Below are 27763 nucleotides of genomic sequence, written 5' to 3'. Positions count from 1 at the left end.
TGAAAGCACTTCTTTTTTATTATTTTTTCAGAAATTAAAAACCAGCAATGGGAGGAGAGGGGAGAGGAAAAAAAAAATTCATATACATACGATTTTGAGTCCATCCGCTCTCATATTGGTACTTTTAAGATTGGTATTTTACTCAGGATTGTCTTCATCCTATTTTAACAGATATTTGTTTTGTATACATTTCATGGTAATTTACATGTACGGATGCTCATATTCTTTTATGTTTTTTGTCTCATATATATTTTATCACTGTTCAGATCGATGCTTTCATCATATATTTATTGTTCTTATTGACACATTTGTGAGACTTCATTATGTATATGAATTTTTTTTTTCCTCTCCCCTCTCCTCCCCTTTCTTTGTTAATCACTCCTCCATTATCTATTTGTACTTATCACACAGTCCTATCCAGCCGAACTGACGAAGGGGTTCTTCCCCGAAACGCGTATTCCATTGCTGGTTTTTAATTTCTGAAAAAATAATAAAAAAGAAGTGCTTTCACCATTACACATTGGACTTTGATCTACATCTTCTAGTAGCTTAGAGTGTTGCGCCTCCATACCAGTTCTTTTCACATCCTTTTCGCTACACTTACGCCCACACTGGTGGAGCGTCATCTGGTTGGCAGCACCTCCACCATTCAAAATACTCAATCATTGAAAACTCTTTGTACTCCATAAATATTCCACTACCCTCACTGGGTCTTGCTCCACCCTCCTTTTTCATTTCTTTTACTCACAACATACAGTATGTCACATAATGATTAATAGACAACTTGGCTCTCTGGAATATAATTAGAGATCAGCGAGCATACTCGGTAAGGCGATATACTCGAGAGAGCATCGCCTTTTTTGAGTACCTGCTGGCTCGTCACTGAAGATTTGGGGGGAACGCAGGGGTGAGCGGGGGGTTGTGGAGGAGAGAGAGAGGAGAGAGAGAGTGGGGAAGAGAGTGGGGAAGAGAGGGGGGAAGAGAAGAGGGGAAGAGAAGAGGGGAAGAGAAGAGGGGAAGAGAAGAGGGGAAGAGAAGAGGGGAAAAGAAGAGGGGAAGAGAAGAGGGGAAGAGAGGGGGGAAGAGAGGGGGGAAGAGAGGGGGGAAGAGAGGGGGGAAGAGAGTGGGGAAGAGAGGGGGGGAGAGAAGGGGGGAAGAGAGGGGGAAGAGAGGGGGGAAGAGAGTGGGGAAGAGAAGAGGGGAAGAGAGGGGGGAAGAGAGTGGGGAAGAGAGTGGGGAAGAGAGGGGTGAAGAGAGGGGGGAAGAGAAGGGGGAAGAGAGGGGGGAAGAGAAGGGGGAAGAGAGGGGGGAAGAGAAGGGGGAAGAGAGGGGGGAAGAGAGGGGGGGGAAGAGAGGGGGGGAAGAGAAGGGGGGAACAGAGGGGGGAAGAGAAGGGGGGAAGAGAAGGGGGGAAGAGAGGGGGGAAGAGAGGGGGGAGAGAAGGCGGGAGAGAAGGCGGGAGAGGGAGAGAGAGAGGGAGAGAGATCTCTGCTTTCTGCGCTATTTCATCCTGTTTTTTAAAGTGAAAATCAGCGACGGAGGTTCCCAACGGTCATGTCAACTAACCTTTAGGAAATGTGATGACACTTGTGAATGATAAGAGACCAATGCAACGTCCCACCACAGATCTCCGCCCGCCGAGCAGCCGCACAGCCTGTTTGTTTGAATGAAAGGCTTTTAAAAAAGTTATTAAGTTGTTCAAGCCAAACGCTACAATAATGTTTACTTCTTTTGTATCAACTTTCACTTTGCATGTGATTAAAAGTCTTTTACAATGCCAAAACACAGAATATCACATACTGTATATTACGGATTTGAGCAAGACCAATAATTTGTTTGTAAATATATAAAAGGCTTCCAGTATCTGTGGTTGCTTTAACTATTGTAAAACGTTGACTGGAGGTGGGATGATTGTCAACAAGGCCAGTAGCACATGGTAGAGGATGTTACCCTCATTAGAGGCCACTAGTCCATGGTAGAAGATGGTGGCCCACATTAGAGGGCAGTGGCTTTTAGCAGATGGTTGGGACTAGAGATGAGCGAGCACCAAAATGCTCGGGTGCTCGTTACTCGAGTCGAACTTTTCGTAATGCTCGAGAGCTCGTTTCGAATAACGAACCCCATTGAAGTCAATGGGGGACTGGAGCATTTTTCAAGCTGACCGATGCTCCGCATAGGGGAGGTTGTGTGAAACATCTGAAAAAAAATCAGAAAGTCATTGAAACACCACAGAAATGGATAGGGAATGGCAGGGGCAGCATGCATGGGTGCATCTGAGGCTCTCAGGTCCCACTATTAAGCCAAATTGGGGGCAAGAGCCTGGCGGTCACCCCTCTAACAATTTACTTGGGACAGACCAAAGGTAGCAAGGCACATGCGCTGGCACATCTTAGCTAAGCACCACACTAGCTGCAACCAAGGACAATAACTGCCTGCGGGTGACACCGCTGCCTCTTCTCCTGGGTTACATGCTGCCCAACTCCCCCGCACGACCCTGCGTCCACAGCGCACACCAAACTGTCCATGCGCAGCGTTCAGCTGCCTTCATGCCACACGCTGTCTTGATAGCCACACCAGCCTCATGTCTATTTATAAGTCCAAATTTTGATAAAGAAAATCCGCAGCAGATCCAGGAATGATGTAAAAGAAAACTCTTTATTCCAAATCCATAAAAGCAAAATGGTACAGGCAGCGACGTTTCGACCGTCTCCGGTCTTTATCAAGCATGATGCTTGATAAAGACCGGAGACGGTCGAAACGTCGCTGCCTGTACCATTTTGCTTTTATGGATTTGGAATAAAGAGTTTTCTTTTACATCATCCCTGGATCTGCTGCGGATTTTCTTTATCAAAATTTGGACTTCAGGATATAAAGGTTGGTTCACCTTTATTAATCGGCTGTGCAGGAGTTCTTCCCCATGATTGGGTACTGAAAGTGGTGCTGCAGGACATCTTTACAATATATTATGTCTATTTATAAGTGTGTCTTGGGTGAGGAGGAACCAGAGGCACACACTGCAGAGGGTTGGCAGGGCCAGGCAGCGACCCTCTTTGAAAGTGGTGGGCGATAGCCCACAATGCTGATGAGAATTGATGATAAATTGACGTATGATTATAATTCCAATCCCATGCCACCTCCGTGGCAAAATTGTCAGGAGCCGCAAACATGGGCATAAATGGGGACTTTAAAAAAAAAAAAAAAGGCGTTCAACTACAAAACTTTATTAAACATAAAAAAAAAATTTGCAAAAATGGATCAAATTTATCAAAAAGGTATACAGTGCATACAATATTAGGGCTTATTCAGACGACCGTATATTGGCCGGGTATTCACGCCTGGCCGATATACGGCGTCCCTCTCTGCAGGAGGAGAAGGCTGGAAGAGCCGGGAGCAGTGCTCTGAGCTCACCCCAGAGAGGGACGCCGTATATTGGCCGGGCGTGAATACCCGGCCGATATACGGTCATCTGAATAAGCCCTTAAAAACAAAAATGGTATGCTTTACATGCATGTGTTTTTACACAACACTGCAGCAAGGTCTGAAAGGCCCAGGGCAGCTACAGGAGGCCTGAAGCTATTAACCCTAGGAGTGCTGGAAGACACCAAACAAGCTCAGGGAACAGACAGAATGGGACGACACCCATGTTTGCCAGACACAGAAGACCGTGTCTGAACAGTGCAGCTAACAAGTACAGAGTTATAGATTCAGGCATCAAGATGTCAACCCACAGTGTAAGAATATCTATGTAAATCTCATTCATCTCCGAGATGCTCACCCCTGTCGGTGGCCACGGGGCTCCCACTTGTCAGCACAAATGCATACTTGCTGAGCGGCTTGTCATCTACAAACAAGACTGGGTAAAGGTTGGATCCTGGAGCCGTGCGGACATCAATCATGACTGCAAATTCTGTCAAGGCAAAAGAAGGCATTACTGGTACCATGTACAACACATACTGAGGGGGTAATGCCAACCTGGCACCAGTGCAGGGCAGTCACCATTTTCTGAACTGAACAATTACTTATGAGAATGCAGTCAGATTTTCTTTTGATGATCACAAGATTCATTGCGAGTTGCCGTAATCTTACCATGACTGGAGAAAACACAGCTACACCCTACTGGCTCTGCTACATCCTTAGGTCTTTAGGTGTTTATAAACTTTTGGGCATAACACTCACCAAAGGATTGCACATGTGAAGGGATCTCTGCCTAAGGGCTTATTTAGACAACCGTATATATAATGTGCAACAGATGAAAAACACATCAGAGCACATTTACAAAAGAGCACATTTCCCACAGTGAAAAAGTACGCAGGTGCCTGTAATTTCCTGGGACTGAGTCCCTTAGGGCTATTTCAGACGACCGTATATCGGCTCGGTTTTCACGCCGAGCCGGTATACGGTGTCCTTGTCTGCAGGGGGGCGAGGATGGAAGAGCTAGGAGCAGGAACTGAGCTCCCGCCCCCTCTCCGCCCCTTGCCACTATTTGCAACAGGAGGGGGCGAGACAGGGGCGCAGCTAAGTCCCGGTGCTTAGCTCTGCCCCCACCCCTCCCATTGCAAATAGTGGTGAGGGGCAGGGAAGCGGCGGGAGCTCAATTCCTGCTCCTGGCTCTTCCATCCTCCCCACCCTGCAGACAAGGACACCGTATATCAGCTCGGCATGAAAACCGAGCCGCTATACGGTCGTCTGAAATAGTCCTAAGGGACTCGGTCCCAGGAAATTACAGGCACCTGCGTACTTTTTTACTGTGGGAAATGTGCTCTTTTGTATATGTGCTCTGATGTGTCTTTCATCTGCTGCACTATGTTTTTTGTATAGTTGAGTCGCTCGGTCTGGTTTCTACTTGGGAGGTTTGACTTTTTGGCCACAAATCATCCATGAAGATCACTTCTGACCAGACTTCTCTGAACAGTAGATGGGTGTGCCTGGGTCCCACTGGTCTCTACTAGTTCTGAGCTGGTGGCACTATTGGACATTTTCTGATTTGGAAGGGAAGTAAGCATGATGTGTCTTTCAGCTACTGCATCAACCTCCCTTAGCCGACCACTGCATCTACGGTCCTCAATGTTGGCCCTTTTTTTTGCCTTTTCAAAAAAAAAAAAACCTGAACAGCACTTGTTAAAACTTCATTTTATTTTGAAATCTTTATTTCGAAAACTGGGAAAATAAGGATTCCGAATCTGGCACCCAATGTCCTCCGCATGTTCCAGCTGCAATCTGACAGGGAAGATGAATTTGTATGGCATCTGGACAGCTCTCTTCCCTCCAGAACTTCAGGCTGGGGTTGGGGTTCTTCCTCTTCCTCATGACTCTTCCAGACTGCACACTCTTCTTCCAAGTCTGCAAGAAAATGAAACCCAAATGATTTGAATGACCTCATTAAGATTCTCAAGTGCATAACTGCCGCAATATCCAGAGGCCCTGGCGACCCGGTGACATTTAAAGGCCCTGGTGATATAGTTCCCATTCCTTTGTGGTATATTGATAGCTAGAGCTCCCAGTCTTCTGTAGCACATCGGTAACTGCAGCTGCCTGGTGGTTCAGCCATGCGCACGGCACCAGCTCCTACCATAGTTTATTACATACCAATAAGTGGATAATTTCACATACCTGCTTGTTTCTCCATCTGCACCAAAGTATCTTCTGTGGGGGCTCGTCCAGTAGCTTCTCTGCCAGATGACAACCACGAGCCTTCAGTAACCTGCTGAAAACTTTGTCAGGTTATATCACAATACCAAATAAGACGATGCAACCAGAAAATCAGCATTAACATCCTACGTTCTCGATCCATCAGCCCCATACCTTACATGTGGTTTGGAGATGAATTCATTTCCACAATTATTAGTCCACCATAGTAGATACAATACATAGGCGGATACAGCAGTTCCTTTCCTATTCCTATGTATTGTGGACTTGACAGCTGATGACCCCGGTGAAGAGAGCTAAAAGGTGGATCCTAGATTTGTCAATGAAATGATTAGCCATGCATTGGCTGTTGGTTGTCCCTCTGTGTCACAGGGAATATATGAACCAGGTGACCACTACAAATCTGCTGGGGGAAAAAAGGTGTCTACCTGAAAAGGAAACCCCCCTTAAAATTTGAAAAAAATTGCGCCCCCTAGTCAGAATTAGCCGACTCCCGGCTTGTCCCAGTTTTTCCTGGCAAGAGACCACCTCTTAGGTATTCCAATCCCCTTGCTGACATGATTCATTAGTGACCCGGTTATACATTTCATTTAAAGGCTTTTTCTGGGTCAGGCAAGTGTTTATTTTTTGCGCGGGCAAAAAGAGCGCTTCTAAAAGAACCAATGGGTTCCTATAGAAGGGCTCACATGAAAGAATGTAGGTGCGTGAAACGGTTCGCACACCTAACAAAGATAGGACATGCTGCAGGTCACATGCAGCTCTGCGGTGTGCACCAAAGATAGGACCTGTCCTATTTTTGGTGTGCTCTGTGCAGGAGTTTCCATTGACCCCTATGGGATCAGGAGCTTATGCAGGACATTTAAAACCCGCTGTCCAGAAGCACATTTTAAATGACTGCTGAAAACTCCTATTAGTCCTCGCGGGGATGAGGGTTCCCCTCATCCCTGCGGGGACTAACAGGAATTTACAACAGGACATTTACAATGTGCTTCTCGGCAGCATGTTTTAAAATGTCCTGCTGTAACCAGCGGGGTATTCCTCCAGCTCTGCTGGTGGGCAATTCTCCAGCAGTTCAGAGCAGTAGGGGATGCTCTCCCCCAGGGATTTCCATATAGCAGAAATAGAGAGGGGGTGGAGTTACGGGGCTTTCCCGAGGGCTTTCCAGAAAGCGTGGGTGGAGGGGGTGGGGCTAGAGGATCCAAGCTCTAGCCCCACCCTCTATATATTTGCTATGGGAAATCTGAGAGAAGCCCTATAGCTCCGCCCCCACTGCGGGCATGTTTTTTTTTCCTTTTTGCCACACACAGCCAATCGCACTGCGGGCATCTTTTTTTTTTCCTTTTTGCCACACACAGCCAATCGCACTGCGGGCATGTTTTTTTTTCTTTTTGCCACACAGCCAATTGCACCACATATATCCTTTTTTTTCAACACACAGCCAATCGCACTGCGGGCATCTTTTTTTCCCCCTTTTTGCCACACACAGCCAATCGCACTGTGGGCATCTTTTTTTTTCTTTTTGCCACACACAGCCAATCGCACTGCGGGCATGTTTCTTTTCTTTTTGCCACACACAGCCAATCGCACCACAGACATCCTTTTTTTCCCACACACAGCCAATCGCAGTGCGGGCATCTTTTTTTTTTTCCTGTTTGCCACACACAGCCAATCGCACTGCGGGCATCTTTTTTTTTTGCTTTTTGCCACACACAGCCAATCGCACTGCGGGCATCTTTTTTTTTTTTTTCTTTTTGCCACACACAGCCAATCGCACTGTGGACATCCTTTTTTTGCCACACACAGCCAATCGCAGTGTGGGCATCTTTTTTTTTTTTCTTTTTGCCACACACAGCCAATCGCACTGCGGGCATCTTTTTATTTTTTTTTGCTTTTTGCCACACACAGCCAATCGCACTGCGGGCATCTTTTTTTTTTCTCTTTTTGCCACACACAGCCAATCGCACCACAGACATCCTTTTTTTTCCACACACAGCCAATCGCACTGCGGGCATCTTTTTTTTTTCTTTTTGCCACACACAGCCAATCGCACTGCGGGCATCTTTTTATTTTTTTCTTTTTGCCACACACACAGCCAATCGCACTGTGGGCATCTTTTTTTTTTTTTTGCTTTTTGCCACACACAGCCAATCGCACTGCGGGCATCTTTTTTTTTTTTTTTTTTTTGCCACACACAGCCAATCGCACCACAGACATCCTTTTTTTTCCACACACAGCCAATCGCACTGCGGGCATCTTTTTTTTTTCTTTTTGCCACACACAGCCAATCGCACTGCGGGCATCTTTTTTTTTTTTTCTTTTTGCCACACACAGCCAATCGCACCACAGACATCCTTTTTTTTCCACACACAGCCAATCGCACTGCAGGCATCTATTTTTTTTCTTTTTGCCACACACAGCCAATTGCACTGCGGGCATCTTTTTTTTTTTTTTTTTTTGCCACACACAGCCAATCGCACTGCGGGCATCTTTTTTTTCTTTTTGCCACACACAGCCAATCACACTGCGGGCATGTTTTTTTTCTTTTTGCCACACACAGCCAATCGCATCACAGACACCCTTTCTTTTACACACACTGCCAATCGCACTGCGGGCATGTTTTTTTTTTTTTCTTTTTGCCACACACAGCCAATCGCACTGTGGGCATCTTTTGTTTTGTTTTTGCTTTTTGCCACACACAGCCAATCGCACTGCGGGCATCTTTTTTTTTTTTGCTTTTTGCCACACACAGCCAATCGTATCACAGACACCCTTTTTTTACACACACTGCCAATCGCACTGCGGCATGTTTATTTTTTTTTTTTGCCCCACACAGCCAATCGCACCACAGACATCCTTTTTTTTCCACACACAGCCAATCGCACTGCGGGCATGTTTTTTTTTCTTTTTGCCACACACAGCCAATCGCACTGCGGGCATCTTTTTTTTTTCCTTTTTGCCACACACAGCCAATCGCACTGCGGGCATCTTTTTTTTTTCCTTTTTGCCACACACAGCCAATCGCACTGCGGGCATGTTTTTTTTTCTTTTTGCCACACAGCCAATTGCACCACATATATCCTTTTTTTTCAACACACAGCCAATCGCACTGCGGGCATCTTTTTTTCCCCCTTTTTGCCACACACAGCCAATCGCACTGTGGGCATCTTTTTTTTTCTTTTTGCCACACACAGCCAATCGCACTGCGGGCATGTTTCTTTTCTTTTTGCCACACACAGCCAATCGCACCACAGACATCCTTTTTTTCCCACACACAGCCAATCGCAGTGCGGGCATCTTTTTTTTTTTCCTGTTTGCCACACACAGCCAATCGCACTGCGGGCATCTTTTTTTTTTGCTTTTTGCCACACACAGCCAATCGCACTGCGGGCATCTTTTTTTTTTTTTTCTTTTTGCCACACACAGCCAATCGCACCACTGACATCCTTTTTTTGCCACACACAGCCAATCGCACTGCGGGCATCTTTTTTATTTTTTTTTTTGCCACACACAGCCAATCGCAGTGTGGGCATCTTTTTTTTTTTTCTTTTTGCCACACACAGCCAATCGCACTGCGGGCATCTTTTTTTTTTTTTCTTTTTGCCACACACAGCCAATCGCAGTGTGGGCATCTTTTTTTTTTTTGCTTTTTGCCACACACAGCCAATCGCACTGTGGGCATCTTTTTTTTTTTTTCGCTTTTTGCCACACACAGCCAATCGCATCACAGACACCCTTTCTTTTACACACACAGCCAATCGCACTGCGGGCATCTTTTTTTTTTTTTTTTTTGCCACACACAGCCAATCGCACTGCGGGGCATCTTTTTTTTTTTTTCTTTTTGCCACACACATGCAATCGCACCACAGACATCCTTTTTTTTCCACACACAGCCAATCGCACTGCGGGCATCTTTTTTTTTTCTTTTTGCCACACACAGCCAATCGCACTGCGGGCATCTTTTTTTTTCCTTTTTGCCACACACAGCCAATCGCACTGCGGGCATGTTTTTTTTCTTTTTGCCACACAGCCAATCGCACCACATATATCCTTTTTTTTCAACACACAGCCAATCGCACTGCGGGCATCTTTTTTTCCCCCTTTTTGCCACACACAGCTAATCGCACTGTGGGCATCTTTTTTTTTTCTTTTTGCCACACACAGCCAATCGCACTGCTGGCATGTTTCTTTTCTTTTTGCCACACACAGCCAATCGCACCACAGACATCCTTTTTTTCCCACACACAGCCAATCGCAGTGCGGGCATCTTTTTTTTTTCCTTTTTGCCACACACAGCCAATCGCACTGCGGGCGTCTTTTTTTTTTTCTTTTTGCCACACACAGCCAATCGCACCACAGACATCCTTTTTTTCCCACACACAGCCAATCGCACTGCGGGCATCTTTTTTTTTTTCCTTTTTGCCACACACAGCCAATCGCACTGCGGGCATCTTTTTTTTTTCTTTTTGCCACACACAGCCAATCGCACTGCGGGCATGTTTTTTTTTCCTTTTCGCCACACACAGCCAATCGCACCATAGACACCGTTTCTTCTCCACACACTGTCAATCGCACTGCGGGCATCTTTTTTTTTTCTTTTTGCCACACACAGCCAATCGCACTGCGGGCATGTTTTTTTTCTTTTTGCCACACACAGCCAATCGCACCACAGACATCCTTTTTTTCCACACACAGTTAATCGCACTGCGGGCATCTTTTTTTTTTCTTTTTGCCACACACAGCCAATCGCACTGCGGACATGTTATATTTTTTTTTCTTTTTGCCACACACAGCCAATCGCACTGTGGGCATCTTTTTTTGTTGTTTTTTTTTGCCCCACACAGCCAATCGCACCACAGACATCCTTTTTTTTCCACACACAGCCAATCGCACTGCGGGCATGTTTTTTTTTCTTTTTGCCACACACAGCCAATCGCACTGCGGGCATCTTTTTTTTTTCCTTTTTTTTCAACACACAGCCAATCGCACTGCGGGCATCTTTTTTCCCCCCTTTTTGCCACACACAGCCAATCGCACTGTGGGCATCTTTTTTTTTCTTTTTGCCACACACAGCCAATCGCACTGCGGGCATGTTTCTTTTCTTTTTGCCACACACAGCCAATCGCACCACAGACATCCTTTTTTTTCCACACACAGCCAATCGCAGTGCGGGCATCTTTTTTTTTTTCCTGTTTGCCACACACAGCCAATCGCACTGCGGGCATCTTTTTTTTTTCCTTTTTGCCACACACAGCCAATCGCACTGCGGGCATCTTTTTTTTTTCCTTTTTGCCACACACAGCCAATCGCACTGCGGGCATCTTTTATTTTTTTCTTTTTGCCACACACAGCCAATCGCACTGCGGGCATGTTTCTTTTCTTTTTGCCACACACAGCCAATCGCACCACAGACATCCTTTTTTTCCCACACACAGTCAATCGCACTGCGGGCATCTTTTTTTTTTCCTTTTTGCCACACACAGCCAATCGCACTGCGGGCATGTTTTTTTTCCCTTTTTGCCACACACAGCCAATCGCACCATAGACACCCTTTCTTCTCCACACACTGTCAATCGCACTGCGGGCATCTTTTTTTTTTCTTTTTGCCACACACAGCCAATCGCACTGCGGGCATGTTTTTTTTCTTTTTGCCACACACAGCCAATCGCACCACAGACATCCTTTTTTTTCCACACACAGCCAATCGCACTGCGGGCATCTTTTTTTTTTCTTTTTGCCACACACAGCCAATCGCACTGCGGACATGTTTTTATTTTTTTTCTTTTTGCCACACACAGCCAATCGCACTGTGGGCATCTTTTTTTTTTTTTGCTTTTTGCCACACACAGCCAATCGCACTGCGGGCATCTTTTTTTTTTTTTTCTTTTTGCCACACACAGCCAATCGCACCACTGACATCCTTTTTTTTCCACACACAGCCAATCGCACTGCGGGCATCTTTTTTTTTTCTTTTTGCCACACACAGCCAATCGCACTGCGGGCATCTTTTTTTTTTTTTTTTTTTTGCCACACACAGCCAATCGCAGTGTGGGCATCTTTTTTTTTTTTCTTTTTGCCACACACAGCCAATTGCACTGCGGGCATCTTTATTTTTTTTTCTTTTTGCCACACACAGCCAATCGCAGTGTGGGCATCTTTTTTTTTTTTGCTTTTTGCCACACACAGCCAATCGCACTGTGGGCATCTTTTTTTTTTTTTTTGCTTTTTGCCACACACAGCCAATCGCATCACAGACACCCTTTCGTTTACACACACAGCCAATCGCACTGCGGGCATCTTTTTTTTTTTTTTTTTGCCACACACAGCCAATCGCACTGCGGGGCATCTTTTTTTTTTTTTCTTTTTGCCACACACATCCAATCGCACCACAGACATCCTTTTTTTTCCACACACAGCCAATCGCACTGCGGGCATCTTTTTTTTTTCTTTTTGCCACACACAGCCAATCGCACTGCGGGCATCTTTTTTTTTTTCCTTTTTGCCACACACAGCCAATCGCACTGCGGGCATGTTTTTTTTCTTTTTGCCACACAGCCAATCGCACCACATATATCCTTTTTTTTCAACACACAGCCAATCGCACTGCGGGCATCTTTTTTTCCCCCTTTTTGCCACACACAGCCAATCGCACTGTGGGCATCTTTTTTTTTTCTTTTTGCCACACACAGCCAATCGCACTGCTGGCATGTTTCTTTTCTTTTTGCCACACACAGCCAATCGCACCACAGACATCCTTTTTTTCCCACACACAGCCAATCGCAGTGCGGGCATCTTTTTTTTTTCCTTTTTGCCACACACAGCCAATCGCACTGCGGGCATCTTTTTTTTTTTTTTTTTGCCACACACAGCCAATTGCACCACAGACATCCTTTTTTTCCCACACACAGCCAATCGCACTGCGGGCATCTTTTTTTTTTTCCTTTTTGCCACACACAGCCAATGGCACTGCGGGCATCTTTTTTTTTTCTTTTTGCCACACACAGCCAATCGCACTGCGGGCATGTTTTTTTTTCCTTTTTGCCACACACAGCCAATCGCACCATAGACACCCTTTCTTCTCCACACACTGTCAATCGCACTGCGGGCATCTTTTTTTTTTCTTTTTGCCACACACAGCCAATCGCACTGTGGGCATGTTTATTTTTTTTTTTGCTTTTTGCCACACACAGCCAATCGCACTGCGGGCATCTTTTTTTTTTTTGCTTTTTGCCACACACAGCCAATCGTATCACAGACACCCTTTTTTTACACACACTGCCAATCGCACAGCGGCATGTTTTTTTTTTTTTTTTGCCCACACAGCCAATCGCACCACACACATCCTTTTTTTTCCACACACAGCCAATCGCACTGCGGGCATGTTTTTTTTTCTTTTTGCCACACACAGCCAATCGCACTGCGGGCATCTTTTTTTTTTCCTTTTTGCCACACACAGCCAATCGCACTGCGGGCATCTTTTTTTTTTCCTTTTTGCCACACACAGCCAATCGCACTGCGGGCATGTTTTTTTTTCTTTTTGCCACACAGCCAATTGCACCACATATATCCTTTTTTTTCAACACACAGCCAATCGCACTGCGGGCATCTTTTTTTTTTTCCTTTTTGCCACACACAGCCAATCGCACTGCGGGCATCTTTTTTTTTTCTTTTTGCCACACACAGCCAATCGCACTGCGGGCATGTTTTTTTTTCCTTTTCGCCACACACAGCCAATCGCACCATAGACACCGTTTCTTCTCCACACACTGTCAATCGCACTGCGGGCATCTTTTTTTTTTCTTTTTGCCACACACAGCCAATCGCACTGCGGGCATGTTTTTTTTCTTTTTGCCACACACAGCCAATCGCACCACAGACATCCTTTTTTTCCACACACAGTTAATCGCACTGCGGGCATCTTTTTTTTTTCTTTTTGCCACACACAGCCAATCGCACTGCGGACATGTTATATTTTTTTTTCTTTTTGCCACACACAGCCAATCGCACTGTGGGCATCTTTTTTTGTTGTTTTTTTTTGCCCCACACAGCCAATCGCACCACAGACATCCTTTTTTTTCCACACACAGCCAATCGCACTGCGGGCATGTTTTTTTTTCTTTTTGCCACACACAGCCAATCGCACTGCGGGCATCTTTTTTTTTTCCTTTTTTTTCAACACACAGCCAATCGCACTGCGGGCATCTTTTTTCCCCCCTTTTTGCCACACACAGCCAATCGCACTGTGGGCATCTTTTTTTTTCTTTTTGCCACACACAGCCAATCGCACTGCGGGCATGTTTCTTTTCTTTTTGCCACACACAGCCAATCGCACCACAGACATCCTTTTTTTTCCACACACAGCCAATCGCAGTGCGGGCATCTTTTTTTTTTTCCTGTTTGCCACACACAGCCAATCGCACTGCGGGCATCTTTTTTTTTTCCTTTTTGCCACACACAGCCAATCGCACTGCGGGCATCCTTTTTTTTTCCTTTTTGCCACACACAGCCAATCGCACTGCGGGCATCTTTTATTTTTTTCTTTTTGCCACACACAGCCAATCGCACTGCGGGCATGTTTCTTTTCTTTTTGCCACACACAGCCAATCGCACCACAGACATCCTTTTTTTCCCACACACAGTCAATCGCACTGCGGGCATCTTTTTTTTTTCCTTTTTGCCACACACAGCCAATCGCACTGCGGGCATGTTTTTTTTCCCTTTTTGCCACACACAGCCAATCGCACCATAGACACCCTTTCTTCTCCACACACTGTCAATCGCACTGCGGGCATCTTTTTTTTTTCTTTTTGCCACACACAGCCAATCGCACTGCGGGCATGTTTTTTTTCTTTTTGCCACACACAGCCAATCGCACCACAGACATCCTTTTTTTTCCACACACAGCCAATCGCACTGCGGGCATCTTTTTTTTTTCTTTTTGCCACACACAGCCAATCGCACTGCGGACATGTTTTTATTTTTTTTCTTTTTGCCACACACAGCCAATCGCACTGTGGGCATCTTTTTTTTTTTTTGCTTTTTGCCACACACAGCCAATCGCACTGCGGGCATCTTTTTTTTTTTTTTCTTTTTGCCACACACAGCCAATCGCACCACTGACATCCTTTTTTTTCCACACACAGCCAATCGCACTGCGGGCATCTTTTTTTTTTCTTTTTGCCACACACAGCCAATCGCACTGCGGGCATCTTTTTTTTTTTTTTTTTTTGCCACACACAGCCAATCGCAGTGTGGGCATCTTTTTTTTTTTTCTTTTTGCCACACACAGCCAATTGCACTGCGGGCATCTTTATTTTTTTTTCTTTTTGCCACACACAGCCAATCGCAGTGTGGGCATCTTTTTTTTTTTTGCTTTTTGCCACACACAGCCAATCGCACTGTGGGCATCTTTTTTTTTTTTTTGCTTTTTGCCACACACAGCCAATCGCATCACAGACACCCTTTCGTTTACACACACAGCCAATCGCACTGCGGGCATCTTTTTTTTTTTTTTTTTGCCACACACAGCCAATCGCACTGCGGGGCATCTTTTTTTTTTTTTCTTTTTGCCACACACATCCAATCGCACCACAGACATCCTTTTTTTTCCACACACAGCCAATCGCACTGCGGGCATCTTTTTTTTTTCTTTTTGCCACACACAGCCAATCGCACTGCGGGCATCTTTTTTTTTTTCCTTTTTGCCACACACAGCCAATCGCACTGCGGGCATGTTTTTTTTCTTTTTGCCACACAGCCAATCGCACCACATATATCCTTTTTTTTCAACACACAGCCAATCGCACTGCGGGCATCTTTTTTTCCCCCTTTTTGCCACACACAGCCAATCGCACTGTGGGCATCTTTTTTTTTTCTTTTTGCCACACACAGCCAATCGCACTGCTGGCATGTTTCTTTTCTTTTTGCCACACACAGCCAATCGCACCACAGACATCCTTTTTTTCCCACACACAGCCAATCGCAGTGCGGGCATCTTTTTTTTTTCCTTTTTGCCACACACAGCCAATCGCACTGCGGGCATCTTTTTTTTTTTTTTTTTGCCACACACAGCCAATTGCACCACAGACATCCTTTTTTTCCCACACACAGCCAATCGCACTGCGGGCATCTTTTTTTTTTTCCTTTTTGCCACACACAGCCAATGGCACTGCGGGCATCTTTTTTTTTTCTTTTTGCCACACACAGCCAATCGCACTGCGGGCATGTTTTTTTTTCCTTTTTGCCACACACAGCCAATCGCACCATAGACACCCTTTCTTCTCCACACACTGTCAATCGCACTGCGGGCATCTTTTTTTTTTCTTTTTGCCACACACAGCCAATCGCACTGTGGGCATGTTTATTTTTTTTTTTGCTTTTTGCCACACACAGCCAATCGCACTGCGGGCATCTTTTTTTTTTTTGCTTTTTGCCACACACAGCCAATCGTATCACAGACACCCTTTTTTTACACACACTGCCAATCGCACAGCGGCATGTTTTTTTTTTTTTTTTGCCCCACACAGCCAATCGCACCACACACATCCTTTTTTTTCCACACACAGCCAATCGCACTGCGGGCATGTTTTTTTTTCTTTTTGCCACACACAGCCAATCGCACTGCGGGCATCTTTTTTTTTTCCTTTTTGCCACACACAGCCAATCGCACTGCGGGCATCTTTTTTTTTTCCTTTTTGCCACACACAGCCAATCGCACTGCGGGCATGTTTTTTTTTCTTTTTGCCACACAGCCAATTGCACCACATATATCCTTTTTTTTCAACACACAGCCAATCGCACTGCGGGCATCTTTTTTTCCCCCTTTTTGCCACACACAGCCAATCGCACTGTGGGCATCTTTTTTTTTCTTTTTGCCACACACAGCCAATCGCACTGCGGGCATGTTTCTTTTCTTTTTGCCACACACAGCCAATCGCACCACAGACATCCTTTTTTTCCCACACACAGCCAATCGCAGTGCGGGCATCTTTTTTTTTTTCCTGTTTGCCACACACAGCCAATCGCACTGCGGGCATGTTTTTTTTTTGCTTTTTGCCACACACAGCCAATCGCACTGCGGGCATCTTTTTTTTTTTTTTCTTTTTGCCACACACAGCCAATCGCACCACTGACATCCTTTTTTTGCCACACACAGCCAATCGCACTGCGGGCATCTTTTTTTTTTTTTTTTTTTGCCACAGACAGCCAATCGCAGTGTGGGCATCTTTTTTTTTTTCTTTTTGCCACACACAGCCAATCGCACTGCGGGCATCTTTTTTTTTTTTTCTTTTTGCCACACACAGCCAATCGCAGTGTGGGCATCTTTATTTTTTTTGCTTTTTGCCACACACAGCCAATCGCACTGTGGGCATCTTTTTTTTTTTTTCGCTTTTTGCCACACACAGCCAATCGCATCACAGACACCCTTTCTTTTACACACACAGCCAATCGCACTGCGGGCATCTTTTCTTTTTTTTTTTTTTGCCACACACAGCCAATCGCACTGCGGGGCATCTTTTTTTTTTTTTCTTTTTGCCACACACATCCAATCGCACCACAGACATCCTTTTTTTTCCACACACAGCCAATCGCACTGCGGGCATCTTTTTTTTTCCTTTTTGCCACACACAGCCAATCGCACTGCGGGCATGTTTTTTTTCTTTTTGCCACACAGCCAATCGCACCACATATATCCTTTTTTTTCAACACACAGCCAATCGCACTGCGGGCATCTTTTTTTCCCCCTTTTTGCCACACACAGCCAATCGCACTGTGGGCATCTTTTTTTTTTCTTTTTGCCACACACAGCCAATCGCACTGCTGGCATGTTTCTTTTCTTTTTGCCACACACAGCCAATCGCACCACAGACATCCTTTTTTTCCCACACACAGCCAATCGCAGTGCGGGCATCTTTTTTTTTTCCTTTTTGCCACACACAGCCAATCGCACTGCGGGTATCTTTTTTTTTTTCTTTTTGCCACACACAGCCAATCGCACCACAGACATCCTTTTTTTCCCACACACAGCCAATCGCACTGCGGGCATCTTTTTTTTTTTCCTTTTTGCCACACACAGCCAATCGCACTGCGGGCATCTTTTTTTTTTCTTTTTGCCACACACAGCCAATCGCACTGCGGGCATGTTTTTTTTTCCTTTTTGCCACACACAGCCAATCGCACTGCGGGCATCTTTTTTTTTTCTTTTTGCCACACACAGCCAATCGCACTGCGGGCATCTTTTTTTTTTTCCTTTTTGCCACACACAGCCAATCGCACTGCGGGCATGTTTTTTTTCTTTTTGCCACACAGCCAATCGCACCACATATATCCTTTTTTTTCAACACACAGCCAATCGCACTGCGGGCATCTTTTTTTCCCCCTTTTTGCCACACACAGCCAATCGCACTGTGGGCATCTTTTTTTTTTCTTTTTGCCACACACAGCCAATCGCACTGCTGGCATGTTTCTTTTCTTTTTGCCACACACAGCCAATCGCACCACAGACATCCTTTTTTTCCCACACACAGCCAATCGCAGTGCGGGCATCTTTTTTTTTTCCTTTTTGCCACACACAGCCAATCGCACTGCGGGCATCTTTTTTTTTTTTTTTTTGCCACACACAGCCAATTGCACCACAGACATCCTTTTTTTCCCACACACAGCCAATCGCACTGCGGGCATCTTTTTTTTTTTCCTTTTTGCCACACACAGCCAATGGCACTGCGGGCATCTTTTTTTTTTCTTTTTGCCACACACAGCCAATCGCACTGCGGGCATGTTTTTTTTTCCTTTTTGCCACACACAGCCAATCGCACCATAGACACCCTTTCTTCTCCACACACTGTCAATCGCACTGCGGGCATCTTTTTTTTTTCTTTTTGCCACACACAGCCAATCGCACTGTGGGCATGTTTATTTATTTTTTTGCTTTTTGCCACACACAGCCAATCGCACTGCGGGCATCTTTTTTTTTTTTGCTTTTTGCCACACACAGCCAATCGTATCACAGACACCCTTTTTTTACACACACTGCCAATCGCACAGCGGCATGTTTTTGTTTTTTTTTTGCCCCACACAGCCAATCGCACCACACACATCCTTTTTTTTCCACACACAGCCAATCGCACTGCGGGCATGTTTTTTTTTCTTTTTGCCACACACAGCCAATCGCACTGCGGGCATCTTTTTTTTTTCCTTTTTGCCACACACAGCCAATCGCACTGCGGGCATCTTTTTTTTTTCCTTTTTGCCACACACAGCCAATCGCACTGCGGGCATGTTTTTTTTTCTTTTTGCCACACAGCCAATTGCACCACATATATCCTTTTTTTTCAACACACAGCCAATCGCACTGCGGGCATCTTTTTTTCCCCCTTTTTGCCACACACAGCCAATCGCACTGTGGGCATCTTTTTTTTTCTTTTTGCCACACACAGCCAATCGCACTGCGGGCATGTTTCTTTTCTTTTTGCCACACACAGCCAATCGCACCACAGACATCCTTTTTTTCCCACACACAGCCAATCGCAGTGCGGGCATCTTTTTTTTTTTCCTGTTTGCCACACACAGCCAATCGCACTGCGGGCATGTTTTTTTTTTGCTTTTTGCCACACACAGCCAATCGCACTGCGGGCATCTTTTTTTTTTTTTTCTTTTTGCCACACACAGCCAATCGCACCACTGACATCCTTTTTTTGCCACACACAGCCAATCGCACTGCGGGCATCTTTTTTTTTTTTTTTTTTTGCCACAGACAGCCAATCGCAGTGTGGGCATCTTTTTTTTTTTCTTTTTGCCACACACAGCCAATCGCACTGCGGGCATCTTTTATTTTTTTTCTTTTTGCCACACACAGCCAATCGCAGTGTGGGCATCTTTATTTTTTTTGCTTTTTGCCACACACAGCCAATCGCACTGTGGGCATCTTTTTTTTTTTTTCGCTTTTTGCCACACACAGCCAATCGCATCACAGACACCCTTTCTTTTACACACACAGCCAATCGCACTGCGGGCATCTTTTCTTTTTTTTTTTTTTGCCACACACAGCCAATCGCACTGCGGGGCATCTTTTTTTTTTTTTCTTTTTGCCACACACATCCAATCGCACCACAGACATCCTTTTTTTTCCACACACAGCCAATCGCACTGCGGGCATCTTTTTTTTTCCTTTTTGCCACACACAGCCAATCGCACTGCGGGCATGTTTTTTTTCTTTTTGCCACACAGCCAATCGCACCACATATATCCTTTTTTTTCAACACACAGCCAATCGCACTGCGGGCATCTTTTTTTCCCCCTTTTTGCCACACACAGCCAATCGCACTGTGGGCATCTTTTTTTTTTCTTTTTGCCACACACAGCCAATCGCACTGCTGGCATGTTTCTTTTCTTTTTGCCACACACAGCCAATCGCACCACAGACATCCTTTTTTTCCCACACACAGCCAATCGCAGTGCGGGCATCTTTTTTTTTTCCTTTTTGCCACACACAGCCAATCGCACTGCGGGTATCTTTTTTTTTTTCTTTTTGCCACACACAGCCAATCGCACCACAGACATCCTTTTTTTCCCACACACAGCCAATCGCACTGCGGGCATCTTTTTTTTTTTCCTTTTTGCCACACACAGCCAATGGCACTGCGGGCATCTTTTTTTTTTCTTTTTGCCACACACAGCCAATCGCACTGCGGGCATGTTTTTTTTTCCTTTTTGCCACACACAGCCAATCGCACCATAGACACCCTTTCTTCTCCACACACTGTCAATCGCACTGCGGGCATCTTTTTTTTTTCTTTTTGCCACACACAGCCAATCGCACTGCGGGCATGTTTTTTTTCTTTTTGCCACACACAGCCAATCGCACCACAGACATCCTTTTTTTCCACACACAGTTAATCGCACTGCGGGCATCTTTTTTTTTTCTTTTTGCCACACACAGCCAATCGCACTGCGGACATGTTTTTTTTTTTTTTCTTTTTGCCACACACAGCCAATCGCACTGTGGGCATCTTTTTTTTTTTTTGCCCCACACAGCCAATCGCACCACAGACATCCTTTTTTTTCCACACACAGCCAATCGCACTGCGGGCATGTTTTTTTTTCTTTTTGCCACACACAGCCAATCGCACTGCGGGCATCTTTTTTTTTTCCTTTTTTTTCAACACACAGCCAATCGCACTGCGGGCATCTTTTTTTCCCCCTTTTTGCCACACACAGCCAATCGCACTGTGGGCATCTTTTTTTTTCTTTTTGCCACACACAGCCAATCGCACGGCGGGCATGTTTCTTTTCTTTTTGCCACACACAGCCAATCGCACCACAGACATCCTTTTTTTTCCACACACAGCCAATCGCAGTGCGGGCATCTTTTTTTTTTTCCTGTTTGCCACACACAGCCAATCGCACTGCGGGCATCTTTTTTTTTTCCTTTTTGCCACACACAGCCAATCGCACTGCGGGCATCTTTTTTTTTTCCTTTTTGCCACACACAGCCAATCGCACCATAGACACCCTTTCTTCTCCACACACTGTCAATCGCACTGCGGGCATCTTTTTTTTTTCTTTTTGCCACACACAGCCAATCGCACTGCGGGCATGTTTTTTTTCTTTTTGCCACACACAGCCAATCGCACCACAGACATCCTTTTTTTTCCACACACAGCCAATCGCACTGCGGGCATCTTTTTTTTTTCTTTTTGCCACACACAGCCAATCGCACTGCGGACATGTTTTTTTTTTTTTTCTTTTTGCCACACACAGCCAATCGCACTGTGGGCATCTTTTTTTTTTTTTGCTTTTTGCCACACACAGCCAATCGCACTGCGGGCATCTTTTTTTTTTTTTTCTTTTTGCCACACACAGCCAATCGCACCACTGACATCCTTTTTTTTCCACACACAGCCAATCGCACTGCGGGCATCTTTTTTTTTTCTTTTTGCCACACACAGCCAATCGCACTGCGGGCATCTTTTTTTTTTTTTTTTTTGCCACACACAGCCAATCGCAGTGTGGGCATCTTTTTTTTTTTTCTTTTTGCCACACACAGCCAATCGCACTGTGGGCATCTTTTTTTTTTTTTTTGCTTTTTGCCACACACAGCCAATCGCACCACAGACATCCTTTTTTTTCCACACACAGCCAATCGCACTGCGGCATGTTTTTTTTTTTTTTTTGCCCCACACAGCCAATCGCACCACAGACATCCTTTTTTTCCACACACAGCCAATCGCACTGCGGGCATGTTTTTTTTTCTTTTTGCCACACACAGCCAATCGCACTGCGGGCATCTTTTTTTTTTCCTTTTTGCCACACACAGCCAATCGCACTGCGGGCATCTTTTTTTTTTCCTTTTTGCCACACACAGCCAATCGCACTGCGGGCATGTTTCTTTTCTTTTTGCCACACACAGCCAATCGCACTGCGGGCATCTTTTTTTTTTTTTTCTTTTTGCCACACACAGCCAATCGCACCACTGACATCCTTTTTTTGCCACACACAGCCAATCGCACTGCGGGCATCTTTTTTTTTTTTTTTTTTTGCCACACACAGCCAATCGCAGTGTGGGCATCTTTTTTTTTTTCTTTTTGCCACACACAGCCAATCGCACTGCGGGCATCTTTTTTTTTTTTTCTTTTTGCCACACACAGCCAATCGCAGTGTGGGCATCTTTATTTTTTTTGCTTTTTGCCACACACAGCCAATCGCACTGTGGGCATCTTTTTTTTTTTTTCGCTTTTTGCCACACACAGCCAATCGCATCACAGACACCCTTTCTTTTACACACACAGCCAATCGCACTGCGGGCATCTTTTTTTTTTTTTTTTTTGCCACACACAGCCAATCGCACTGCGGGTCATCTTTTTTTTTTTTTCTTTTTGCCACACACATCCAATCGCACCACAGACATCCTTTTTTTTCCACACACAGCCAATCGCACTGCGGGCATCTTTTTTTTTCCTTTTTGCCACACACAGCCAATCGCACTGCGGGCATGTTTTTTTTCTTTTTGCCACACAGCCAATCGCACCACATATATCCTTTTTTTTCAACACACAGCCAATCGCACTGCGGGCATCTTTTTTTCCCCCTTTTTGCCACACACAGCCAATCGCACTGTGGGCATCTTTTTTTTTTCTTTTTGCCACACACAGCCAATCGCACTGCTGGCATGTTTCTTTTCTTTTTGCCACACACAGCCAATCGCACCACAGACATCCTTTTTTTCCCACACACAGCCAATCGCAGTGCGGGCATCTTTTTTTTTTCCTTTTTGCCACACACAGCCAATCGCACTGCGGGCATCTTTTTTTTTTTCTTTTTGCCACACACAGCCAATCGCACCACAGACATCCTTTTTTTCCCACACACAGCCAATCGCACTGCGGGCATCTTTTTTTTTTTCCTTTTTGCCACACACAGCCAATCGCACTGCGGGCATCTTTTTTTTTTCTTTTTGCCACACACAGCCAATCGCACTGCGGGCATGTTTTTTTTTCCTTTTTGCCACACACAGCCAATCGCACCATAGACACCCTTTCTTCTCCACACACTGTCAATCGCACTGCGGGCATCTTTTTTTTTTCTTTTTGCCACACACAGCCAATCGCACTGCGGGCATGTTTTTTTTCTTTTTGCCACACACAGCCAATCGCACCACAGACATCCTTTTTTTCCACACACAGTTAATCGCACTGCGGGCATCTTTTTTGTTTCTTTTTGCCACACACAGCCAATCGCACTGCGGACATGTTTTTTTTTTTTTTCTTTTTGCCACACACAGCCAATCGCACTGTGGGCATCTTTTCTTTTTATTTTTTTTTGCCCCACACAGCCAATCGCACCACAGACATCCTTTTTTTTCCACACACAGCCAATCGTACTGCGGGCATGTTTTTTTTTCTTTTTGCCACACACAGCCAATCGCACTGCGGGCATCTTTTTTTTTTCCTTTTTTTTCAACACACAGCCAATCGCACTGCGGGCATCTTTTTTTCCCCCTTTTTGCCACACACAGCCAATCGCACTGTGGGCATCTTTTTTTTTCTTTTTGCCACACACAGCCAATCGCACGGCGGGCATGTTTCTTTTCTTTTTGCCACACACAGCCAATCGCACTGCGGGCATCTTTTTTTTTTTTTTCTTTTTGCCACACACAGCCAATCGCACCACTGACATCCTTTTTTTGCCACACACAGCCAATCGCACTGCGGGCATCTTTTTTTTTTTTTTTTTTTGCCACACACAGCCAATCGCAGTGTGGGCATCTTTTTTTTTTTCTTTTTGCCACACACAGCCAATCGCACTGCGGGCATCTTTTTTTTTTTTTCTTTTTGCCACACACAGCCAATCGCAGTGTGGGCATCTTTATTTTTTTTGCTTTTTGCCACACACAGCCAATCGCACTGTGGGCATCTTTTTTTTTTTTTCGCTTTTTGCCACACACAGCCAATCGCATCACAGACACCCTTTCTTTTACACACACAGCCAATCGCACTGCGGGCATCTTTTTTTTTTTTTTTTTTGCCACACACAGCCAATCGCACTGCGGGGCATCTTTTTTTTTTTTTCTTTTTGCCACACACATCCAATCGCACCACAGACATCCTTTTTTTTCCACACACAGCCAATCGCACTGCGGGCATCTTTTTTTTTCCTTTTTGCCACACACAGCCAATCGCACTGCGGGCATGTTTTTTTTCTTTTTGCCACACAGCCAATCGCACCACATATATCCTTTTTTTTCAACACACAGCCAATCGCACTGCGGGCATCTTTTTTTCCCCCTTTTTGCCACACACAGCCAATCGCACTGTGGGCATCTTTTTTTTTTCTTTTTGCCACACACAGCCAATCGCACTGCTGGCATGTTTCTTTTCTTTTTGCCACACACAGCCAATCGCACCACAGACATCCTTTTTTTCCCACACACAGCCAATCGCAGTGCGGGCATCTTTATTTTTTCCTTTTTGCCACACACAGCCAATCGCACTGCGGGCATCTTTTTTTTTTTCTTTTTGCCACACACAGCCAATCGCACCACAGACATCCTTTTTTTCCCACACACAGCCAATCGCACTGCGGGCATCTTTTTTTTTTTCCTTTTTGCCACACACAGCCAATCGCACTGCGGGCATCTTTTTTTTTTCTTTTTGCCACACACAGCCAATCGCACTGCGGGCATGTTTTTTTTTCCTTTTTGCCACACACAGCCAATCGCACCATAGACACCCTTTCTTCTCCACACACTGTCAATCGCACTGCGGGCATCTTTTTTTTTTCTTTTTGCCACACACAGCCAATCGCACTGCGGGCATGTTTTTTTTCTTTTTGCCACACACAGCGAATCGCACCACAGACATCCTTTTTTTCCACACACAGTTAATCGCACTGCGGGCATCTTTTTTGTTTCTTTTTGCCACACACAGCCAATCGCACTGCGGACATGTTTTTTTTTTTTTTCTTTTTGCCACACACAGCCAATCGCACTGTGGGCATCTTTTTTTTTTATTTTTTTTTGCCCCACACAGCCAATCGCACCACAGACATCCTTTTTTTTCCACACACAGCCAATCGCACTGCGGGCATGTTTTTTTTTCTTTTTGCCACACACAGCCAATCGCACTGCGGGCATCTTTTTTTTTTCCTTTTTTTTCAACACACAGCCAATCGCACTGCGGGCATCTTTTTTTCCCCCTTTTTGCCACACACAGCCAATCGCACTGTGGGCATCTTTTTTTTTCTTTTTGCCACACACAGCCAATCGCACGGCGGGCATGTTTCTTTTCTTTTTGCCACACACAGCCAATCGCACTGCGGGCATCTTTTTTTTTTTTTTCTTTTTGCCACACACAGCCAATCGCACCACTGACATCCTTTTTTTGCCACACACAGCCAATCGCACTGCGGGCATCTTTTTTTTTTTTTGCCACACACAGCCAATCGCAGTGTGGGCATCTTTTTTTTTTTCTTTTTGCCACACACAGCCAATCGCACTGCGGGCATCTTTTTTTTTTTTTCTTTTTGCCACACACAGCCAATCGCAGTGTGGGCATCTTTATTTTTTTTGCTTTTTGCCACACACAGCCAATCGCACTGTGGGCATCTTTTTTTTTTTTTCGCTTTTTGCCACACACAGCCAATCGCATCACAGACACCCTTTCTTTTACACACACAGCCAATCGCACTGCGGGCATCTTTTTTTTTTTTTTTTTTGCCACACACAGCCAATCGCACTGCGAGGCATCTTTTTTTTTTTTTCTTTTTGCCACACACATCCAATCGCACCACAGACATCCTTTTTTTTCCACACACAGCCAATCGCACTGCGGGCATCTTTTTTTTTCCTTTTTGCCACACACAGCCAATCGCACTGCGGGCATGTTTTTTTTCTTTTTGCCACACAGCCAATCGCACCACATATATCCTTTTTTTTCAACACACAGCCAATCGCACTGCGGGCATCTTTTTTTCCCCCTTTTTGCCACACACAGCCAATCGCACTGTGGGCATCTTTTTTTTTTCTTTTTGCCACACACAGCCAATCGCACTGCTGGCATGTTTCTTTTCTTTTTGCCACACACAGCCAATCGCACCACAGACATCCTTTTTTTCCCACACACAGCCAATCGCAGTGCGGGCATCTTTTTTTTTTCCTTTTTGCCACACACAGCCAATCGCACTGCGGGCATCTTTTTTTTTTTCTTTTTGCCACACACAGCCAATCGCACCACAGACATCCTTTTTTTCCCACACACAGCCAATCGCACTGCGGGCATCTTTTTTTTTTTCCTTTTTGCCACACACAGCCAATCGCACTGCGGGCATCTTTTTTTTTTCTTTTTGCCACACACAGCCAATCGCACTGCGGGCATGTTTTTTTTTCCTTTTTGCCACACACAGCCAATCGCACCATAGACACCCTTTCTTCTCCACACACTGTCAATCGCACTGCGGGCATCTTTTTTTTTTCTTTTTGCCACACACAGCCAATCGCACTGCGGGCATGTTTTTTTTCTTTTTGCCACACACAGCCAATCGCACCACAGACATCCTTTTTTTCCACACACAGTTAATCGCACTGCGGGCATCTTTTTTGTTTCTTTTTGCCACACACAGCCAATCGCACTGCGGACATGTTTTTTTTTTTTTTCTTTTTGCCACACACAGCCAATCGCACTGTGGGCATCTTTTTTTTTTATTTTTTTTTGCCCCACACAGCCAATCGCACCACAGACATCCTTTTTTTTCCACACACAGCCAATCGCACTGCGGGCATGTTTTTTTTTCTTTTTGCCACACACAGCCAATCGCACTGCGGGCATCTTTTTTTTTTCCTTTTTTTTCAACACACAGCCAATCGCACTGCGGGCATCTTTTTTTCCCCCTTTTTGCCACACACAGCCAATCGCACTGTGGGCATCTTTTTTTTTCTTTTTGCCACACACAGCCAATCGCACGGCGGGCATGTTTCTTTTCTTTTTGCCACACACAGCCAATCGCACTGCGGGCATGTTTTTTTTTCCTTTTTGCCACACACAGCCAATCGCACCATAGACACCCTTTCTTCTCCACACACTGTCAATCGCACTGCGGGCATCTTTTTTTTTTCTTTTTGCCACACACAGCCAATCGCACTGCGGGCATGTTTTTTTTCTTTTTGCCACACACAGCCAATCGCACCACAGACATCCTTTTTTTCCACACACAGTTAATCGCACTGCGGGCATCTTTTTTTTTTCTTTTTGCCACACACAGCCAATCGCACTGCGGACATGTTTTTTTTTTTTTTCTTTTTGCCACACACAGCCAATCGCACGGCGGGCATGTTTCTTTTCTTTTTGCCACACACAGCCAATCGCACTGCGGGCATGTTTTTTTTTCCTTTTTGCCACACACAGCCAATCGCACCATAGACACCCTTTCTTCTCCACACACTGTCAATCGCACTGCGGGCATCTTTTTTTTTTCTTTTTGCCACACACAGCCAATCGCACTGCGGGCATGTTTTTTTTCTTTTTGCCACACACAGCCAATCGCACCACAGACATCCTTTTTTTCCACACACAGTTAATCGCACTGCGGGCATCTTTTTTTTTTCTTTTTGCCACACACAGCCAATCGC

At 45.2% G+C, this 27763-nt stretch overlaps 1 protein-coding gene across 1 annotated transcript in view; it reads right to left on the bottom strand.

Annotated features, from left to right (window-relative positions):
- Nucleotides 1-1568: 1568 nt before the first annotated feature.
- LOC136581769 (uncharacterized) overlaps nucleotides 1569-27763 on the bottom strand; it is a 62133-nt gene continuing 35938 nt past the window's right edge. Inside the window, exons 4-7 of the mRNA XM_066582393.1 lie at nucleotides 5611-5701; nucleotides 5188-5340; nucleotides 3776-3907; nucleotides 1569-1654 (exon numbers count right to left, since the gene is read on the bottom strand). Coding sequence (XP_066438490.1) covers nucleotides 1569-1654; nucleotides 3776-3907; nucleotides 5188-5340; nucleotides 5611-5701 — 462 coding nt within the window. The remainder of the gene's footprint in view (nucleotides 1655-3775; nucleotides 3908-5187; nucleotides 5341-5610; nucleotides 5702-27763) is intronic.

This window comes from Eleutherodactylus coqui, chromosome 11 (assembly GCF_035609145.1).
Source record: "Eleutherodactylus coqui strain aEleCoq1 chromosome 11, aEleCoq1.hap1, whole genome shotgun sequence".
NCBI lineage: Eukaryota > Metazoa > Chordata > Amphibia > Anura > Eleutherodactylidae > Eleutherodactylus > Eleutherodactylus coqui.
This window is presented reverse-complemented; position numbering and strand designations above follow the sequence as displayed.